This window comes from Rhipicephalus sanguineus, chromosome 11 (assembly GCF_013339695.2).
Source record: "Rhipicephalus sanguineus isolate Rsan-2018 chromosome 11, BIME_Rsan_1.4, whole genome shotgun sequence".
Lineage (NCBI taxonomy): Eukaryota > Metazoa > Arthropoda > Arachnida > Ixodida > Ixodidae > Rhipicephalus > Rhipicephalus sanguineus.
Window position 1 is genome coordinate 78,235,766 of NC_051186.1, and position 7,943 is coordinate 78,243,708.

Genomic DNA, 7,943 nt, shown 5'->3' on the forward strand with positions numbered 1-7,943 from the left:
GCTTGCTGCCTACTAACATGTCTCTTGACTTACTAACATCTGGTGGCAGCTGTTTCGTGTTTGCACGCAGCTACAGCATCGCCTACAAGGACGGTGAGCTTGTGAATGTCGGTTGAGTGTCTTCATTAAATGTTTTACTGAAACAGCCATCATGCTGCACTCTTCCCGGGCTTGAAATGACATTGTTCCGGTGCAGTGTCTGTAAGCAAGAGTAGTTGCACGACCGTGGCTTGGTTGTTTTCCAGCAGCCTGGTGCTTTCTTTATTGGTGTAGATCAAGATAAAAATAGCTGTAGCCGTTATTGTGTGTGCTGCATTATGCGCCGCAGGTAATAAACAAACCAATCGACTATCTGCACACCCTCTTGCTTCAAGTGTGACTTCTTGCTGCTTGCCTCTGCCCGTCACTGGCTTTTACATGCTGCTAATTAAAAGAAGGGAAACATTCGGTCTATGAAAGGCTGGGCGGAGATATCGCTGCCGGTCGCGTTTCTCATTCATGCTCAAGGAACAGTTTTTCATATTTAAAAGTGCCTCCGTCGTTGCAGTGATTCACAGTGAACCCTGGTATTAAAGAGTTGCTCGTACATTATTGCAGTTAATAAATAGTATTGGTACACTGGAGGCATATAAAATGGCACTGTTCGCAGAATTTTGTATCAGCTCTTTTTCAAGCACATCCATTACGGACTTTTTTATTTTCTCGATGAGCGAATATGAGACACCATATGAGAGTAATCATGTAGCTGCTGGTGCCTTTGTTCTCACAGTTAAGCAGAACATAACTGTTGCAAGTGTAATTTTTGTGTGCTTTATTTCAACGTGGTGTTAGTATAAGCCAACAGACAGTGACGCCAGAAAACACTAGGGAAATATTTTTCCCACTTGTTAAATCAAAGTTATGGTTAAATTTGCTGCAAAACTCATGTTACGGAAAAGTAGAAGGGAAATTACAAAATACAAAGGTGGCTTCTAGTGGGAGCCGGAGGGGTACACCCTCAGCATGATTCACGCAGCACTGAACCACTTAAGCTGCAGCAATGGCTGCCTCCATCTACATTCTCAGGTATTTATTTACATGTAGCTGTTAAGAAGTGTAGCTCAATTTGCATATGCATCATGTGCAGTTCACTGGTTTGGCTCGCTCTGGAAGCATGATGTTCCATTTCTACATTTTTAAAGGTAAACTAGGCAACATTATCACCAATGTGGCCCTCACCTTCCTCTCATTTTTTTTCTAAATTACCACATTCTGACTTCTTAGAGTTGTCGATAAAAACTGATCTCCTCAGTTCCCCTTAGCATTGGTGACCAGCCTAATTACTGTAATGCTGATGCCAGGAACCTGTGAGTGTCTATTGTAAGAGAGAAGTAGTGGGAAATTAAGAAGCCAGAACAGATGCAGTGGAGATGCTTGCTGTTTTCTTTTTTTTTTTTTGTTGTTGTTGCTTATCTATTCCCTTTTCTCTATACAGAATGAAGCGCGCCAGTTCCATGTGCGCCCTTAGTACAGACCCTCAGGTGAGAAATTACACGCCGTATTTCTACAGCCGCATGATTGCATTGTAGTACTGATAGCTGGTATTTGTTCATGTTAACCCTTTGTGGTCCGAAATCTTTTCGCACCTTCCGTTTGTTCTGGTCCAAAACTGAGACTCAAAGCTCAAGTAACAGAAGTTTACTTACTCTTTTACAGGTGGCACATAATGTAGTGAGAAAATGCGCTCATAAATCAACCACAAAAGAATTTGTTTAGCAGTGCCTTACCATGGACTGCTGTGGCTGTGTGGCATTGTCGGGCTCTGTTGTGGTCAGGCAGGGCCCAAGAACGGACTGCAAAGGGTTAACTGTGTAACAGCATGACGAATAGAACCTTGTGTCGTCATCTCTTTTTTAGAAGTCCCCATGCTGTTGTATCGTTAATGGATGTCTAATGTGTATTGAGATGAAAATGATGGGACGAATGCTCGTCTTGTTCTGTCCGTCTCCGTTTTCCTTGTGAATTTGCACGCCTCGTGTAATAAACCACGTGTACGGAGAGGAAAACAAATAGGGGTTGTTTGTATGTCATAGGGAAGGCATTTACATGCAGCAAAACATGTTTTGCACAGACTCAAGGTAGAGCAGGCATGAGCTAATATAATGAGTCAGTGTTATTCCTTATTGTGTGTTTTCAAGGATCAAAGTGCTCCATCAATGTTATATCACCTTTAATGAATAAGAAAGGAATAGAATCAAGCAAAGAGAATCATTGCATTAATTTTGCCCAGGACGCACAGCACTCCACGTTACTCCTGTGTGTCTATATACACCAGTTGCACTGCGCTGAATGCTTTCGTGATGTGTTATTAGTGAAAAACTGCATAAACAGCAGCACATGTGTTGCTTAGGTTAGAAGTTACAGTTCAAAGTAACAATGCAGCTTTATGGTGAGGTTTGTTAGCCTTTTTATTTGAGCCTTTTTATTTGAGTGCAACGAGATGAGTATTATTGAATGGGGTATTTTGGTTTCAAGTGGTACAATGTTGGCCCCTAGCCTTGTTTAAGGTTTTGTTTGTACTGTTCACTCACGCAAAGGCTCTATTTGTAATCATTTGCTTCTATGAATGAAATGTTTGTATTTTATGGCTTTACATTTCGTAAAAAATTGTGCCATTTAACTCAGGTGTTGTGACCTTACCATCAGTACTGTCACCTCTGCACTAGAGTTCCTAGAGGGGACGTCCATAGAGGCATTTTTAGGCCAGGGCGAGGGTTAACTGAGGCAAGTCTTTATTTCAGGTGCCCGTATGAGCTATCAAAAACACTGTGTACACACCTATTGCATTATTTCAATTGTGAAACCTATTGCATAGGTTCAAAAAAAGCATTCACTGGTGAGTGGAGGTCACAGGTTCGATCCCCAGCTTTGCAGCCACATTTGAGAATGGAATGTAAGGTAAAAGCTACTTGTGCTGGTGCGCCCTGGAAAAAAAAATGATTTGCTAAATTAATCCAGTATATTCATGGCCATTCAACATGCCTCATATCCTCTAGTATGTTTGGCCTTATCATTTCCCATAATCAAAGTGGGAAGCAAGACATACATGTGAAAAACATGCATACTGCTTACAGTGAGTGTCTCAGCATTGTGCTGATTAGGGCATTTAAGTCTGATTGCTCTGGTTTTGCCGGAATACAGACAGAAGTTGAATGAAAGGAAACTTGCAGGAACTTTGCCTTTTCATTTCATTCTGTCCCAAGATACCATTTGATAGAGTGTTTGGTCACTGTTCTGCCACGCTCACACCTTGCTTTTCTGTTTGGCACAGGCCAAGAGCAACTTGATAAACATGCGCCCACGCACCGCAAGCTCGGACCAGCTTCGCTCCTCTAGCAAGGGGGATCTCTAGCAAGCTGCCAAGTACCAGTCATCGCCCGGTGCAGCTTTCGCTTTTTAATGACTGGTGGGGGGATGGGTGGGGCGGCATTTTCTTCAGCAACGCACACCACTGGATGAGGAGTCTGCAAAGTTGGCATCCTTGGAACACATCTAGCCGGAAGAACGGACGATGGGCCCTACTCGGAGGCAGCGCGTCAGTGTAGTATTTATGGTGTGGACGGATGAGCGCTGTTTCCAACCGCTAGCGCATTGTTGCTTATGTGTAATCCATGCGCACGGCAGCTAGGCTTCTTAGTGGCATTGCTTTAGGCTGGGTGGTTGCAGCGCGTGAAAAGAAAGTAGCAGCCCTTTCTTGTTGGCTGTCCAAAGAGAGAAGTGCAGGGTATAATTGGGCGGCTTGGTGTCGGCCAAGTCGGCGTACGTTTGCCTAGTTTATTTCCTACTCTTTCTGGATTGTAGAAGACAGGCCATTTTGAGATGTCTGGATGGCAGTGTCCACTGTCGCACGAATAGCATGCTAAATTTCACTTTGAAGGCTTTTGTCTCGCGATCATTCTAGGACGTTTCTGTGTTTCACCCGTGCTGGTGCTTTGTTCACAAAACCTTGAGACATCTTAGATGTGCTCTCTGTAGATTTGTTGTTCACTACTGCAATTATGTGTATGTGCACCAGATGTTGGCCTGGCCCCTTCAGTTGTTTTTGTGGATAGTTTTTCAGGAATGGTGGGAAAATTCAGATATTCGCCGTATTTTTAATTGTATTGTGCTTGTCGAGCGAAAGGAGCCAAGTATGCGTAGATTCCTGCTGCAAAAGGATGTTGCTGCTTTGATTAGGTGGGCTAATGTGGAGATAGTGACATATTGTACTTACTTTTACCCTAATTTCTTTATAAAATTAGAGAATATAGATCATTAGATCATTAGATGGCAACCTTAGATTACACTAGACTTGCTGCAATCTGAACACCCGTGAGGTTGTTAACTGATCGTTTTTGGGAGTGCTTCATTTTGCATTAATTTCAGAAACAGCACCGCTATCATTTTATGCAAAAATGTGCTCCTACTTCCATAGTTTAGAATAGTGGTAGGTGCCAGTGCCGACAATTAGCTTGTATTCTGACTACTCCACTTTCCACATCTTTTAAATTCTTTCAAGTCAATGTGAGCCTTTGAAGTGGGTTAAAAACATTTACACTATAAAGGCACAAGCATCGAAAATGAACTCATGATCTATTGTATCGCAGCATATTCTGAGGTACTTTCATATTTTGCAAATTGCTACTGAAGCACGCTCTTCATTGCTGCTCGCTCTAGTGAATTTAGTAAAAATAGGCAGTGAAGTGCATGTCAGTGTAGGCACTTTCACATTTTCTAAATAGCCACCTGAAATGTGCGTTTTGCAACTTGCTTATGAATTTTGCGAAATTTGTTGATGAAATGTATGTTAATGGGACTGTAGATTGTTGAGTGAGTGAATGAGTGTTACAACCACAAAATGGACTGTACGGACCATGTGTAATTACTGCTGGCAGAGACTGAAGAAGTATGTGCTGTTAATAGTGCGGTAACACCCAGATAAAAAAAGTACACACCGTGATAAGGTTTTAATTCCTGCATGTGCAAAAACTTTTATGTCTATGTAACAGAGTTAGTCGCTATTGGTTCTCACTAATAAAGGAAATCATTTGTAAATTTGGATCTAGATAACTACAGTACGCCTGCACATTTTTAAAGACGACAACTGGTGAAAATGACACCTGTGCCACGAGGCATAGCACATTCTCATCTTGTTGACCTTGTGAAAAGTGAGGACACTGCCGGCTCTGCGTGCTGCACATGCTTCGTTGTGGAAGCATGCTGCATGACATACGAGCCCTCTTGTCCGCATAGTGCTGTGCACACGAAGAGCAAAAACAAAGCTTTAATCTCACATTAAAACATCAGCTCATTGCTTCAATGAATTCTCCCATTATACTTGAAAAGTTTGTCGTAGTAATGCAGTGGTATTGTGGTCTGTGGCTCTGTGCAAATTGTAGAAAAAAAGCACTTCTTGTATTACGACATTCCATCCAGCCATCTGGTGCTCGTGATATCAATATTTTAGCTCTCGCACTTTAAGGGGTATTCAGACGGGGGAGAAATGCTCGGGGGATAAAGGCGGAACCTAGTGACGTCAGCTCGCGAAGAGAAGTTTCCACAAATGCCACACGGACGAGGCGAACGGAGGGGGAGACCAGTGTTACTGGACTACTCTGGTGGCTTGCACCACCCGTTTGACGAGTTGCTGACGACGAGCTGCAGACGACCATGTAGCTGCAGACTGTACACCCGCTGCCGCTCTTTGCAGGAGCAAGTGCAACTATGTGGCCAAACAACAGCCCGAAATTATATCCCCCACCACTGGGGGATCGTTTGTCCTTTCGGGGAAAATGTCCCCGTCTCCCCCGAGGAGGCGCGGGGGGGGGGGTCACGGCCACTCGCTAATCCGCGACGTCGCGGTCACGTGATCCCCAATCCCCTCGTCTCCCCCGAGCATCTCTCCCCCATCTGACTACCCCTTTAGCCGTGTTCCTGCTGTCTCGGCCTTGTCAGAGTGAAAAGGATTGCACATTTCAACACATTTCAATGACGCTTCAAGGAAGGTGAATCATTCCGAGGCCTCACTGCAGCAGAAGACGCACTTTGAAGTAAATAACATGACATTTTACGTTGATCACGGCATTTCAAGTTGAAAGCCACAAGGTGCACCTCTGAATTCTGTTACTGGAACTTGTTCTCTTGTAGAAACACCAGTGGACGTATGTTACACCGGTAAGATACACTAGCGAGAGAATAGCCACGGCCAGTAGCAGCCTGAAGCACTTACCAACCCTGTAAGCATCGGCTGTTTGTGAATTAAGTTTGTACACCACATTGCATGCATGCCTTGTTATGCTACAGCATCAACTGCATCCTGCCATGTTGTTGGCCATGATGAAGAAATGTCAGGCCAGCTTTTGTGTAACTTCTTGACACGAAGAGTGCTTGCAGTGTTTTGAGGACATTCCGTTTCAAGAAATCGTGGAGTTCGATGATCTGAGACGTATTGTTTGTCGACGGGGGCTTTGCTGCAAAATAATCCGTGGAAAGCGGGCAGATGCCTCTTTGCTTGGTTCCTATTGATGTCGCTGCAGACGGACGTGGCGAGGTGCTCGCCATGACTTTGCAGGAAGAGCAGGACAGTTTGGTCTTTCGTCATTTTTGTTGTTATTTATTTTGTTATTACCTTTTTCCCCCCTTTGTTTTAACATGTTGACGATCGCTGTGTGCTCTTGTTTAGGCATGGATGTGAATCTTTTTTTTGCACCATGCGCTGTAAGCACGCTGTGCTATCTTGCGTGCAGCGTCACTTGTGGGACAAGAGAAGCTGTACAGATTTTACATATGCGCCTGCGTGAGCTGTTTTTTTCTTACATGTGTGTCTTTGTGTGCATTTGTACGAGAATAAAAAGTGTAATACACAAAATCTGTGCATGCGTCAAAAATCTGTTAGCTTAATATATGCACTTTGCAAAGACCCTAATCTTGCTTTCAGACCTAATTTACGCACATCGTGGTCTCTGAAAAGATAATAGCAAAGTAAAGATGCCACATATATGCGGTCCGTGATGCTTTGAAGATGAGTTTCTAATGTGGGAGGGAAAATTGGGCAAGTTGGTTCACTCCAAGCAAAATGGTAGGCGGCGCGACAAACGTAGACAGAACATGCAAAGAGTGCATGAAACCTTTTCATCGAGGTGATATTACCGCTTTTTTTTTGAGCAACAATAGTCAAGCCTGTTTAACGCATGTCACCACAACAGTGCGCGTAACATGCTTCCGCCATCAGCGTAGTGGTCAAGCCGGTGCAAGTAACCTTTTGGAACTTGCATGTGCCCAATGCAAGCGGGAAACAGCTGCACTGAAGCATATGCTGTGGTAATGTCAAGCCCAGTGGGGAAACATCGTCACCTACGTGCAACAGGCTTCAGGCCTGGCCGACCACCCGACCTTGACCGCTGGATTCGTGGACCTCACCACCACTCATTACTGGACTTCATACATGAAGCAAATTTGTATTATTTCTGAATCAATAATTATTATGCCTAAGGGCAGACTTTCTAAAAAAAAAAAAGAAATGAGCCAAACTAAGAGCCCCACGCAGAGGTGGGCCGCCGCACTGCGCAGATCGACCTCTGCGACCAACTCTGGTCCGTTCAGTGGTGTGAGAGATTTTTTAGTGTTTAGAATTGGGGCACCTATTTTGCACTGGGGCACAATTCTGCACCTATTTTGACAACCATTTTTTTTAATGTTCCGCAATACGTACACGCACAATACCAGGGGCATAGCCAGAAATTTTTTTCAGAGGGGGGTGGGGTCAACGATACTTCATTTATGTTCGTGCGTGCGTTTGTATGTGTACGTGTGTATATATGCAAGCAAAATTGAAGATTTTGGGGGGGGGGGTTGAACTCCCCCCCCCCCCCCTTGGCTACACCCCTGCACAATACAACTACATTACATGGCTGGATAATCGGCAG

The 7,943-nt window shown here is 44.1% G+C and overlaps 1 protein-coding gene across 1 annotated transcript in view; it reads left to right on the top strand.

Annotated features, from left to right (window-relative positions):
• LOC119374487 (kinesin light chain) overlaps positions 1 to 6,886 on the top strand; it is a gene marked incomplete in the record, with an annotated part of 72,511 nt that extends 65,625 nt beyond the window's left edge. The window contains 2 exon segments of the mRNA XM_037644594.2: positions 1,475 to 1,520; positions 3,311 to 6,886. Of these exon segments, the coding sequence (XP_037500522.1) occupies positions 1,475 to 1,520; positions 3,311 to 3,391 (127 nt within the window).
• Positions 6,887 to 7,943: the final 1,057 nt, after the last annotated feature.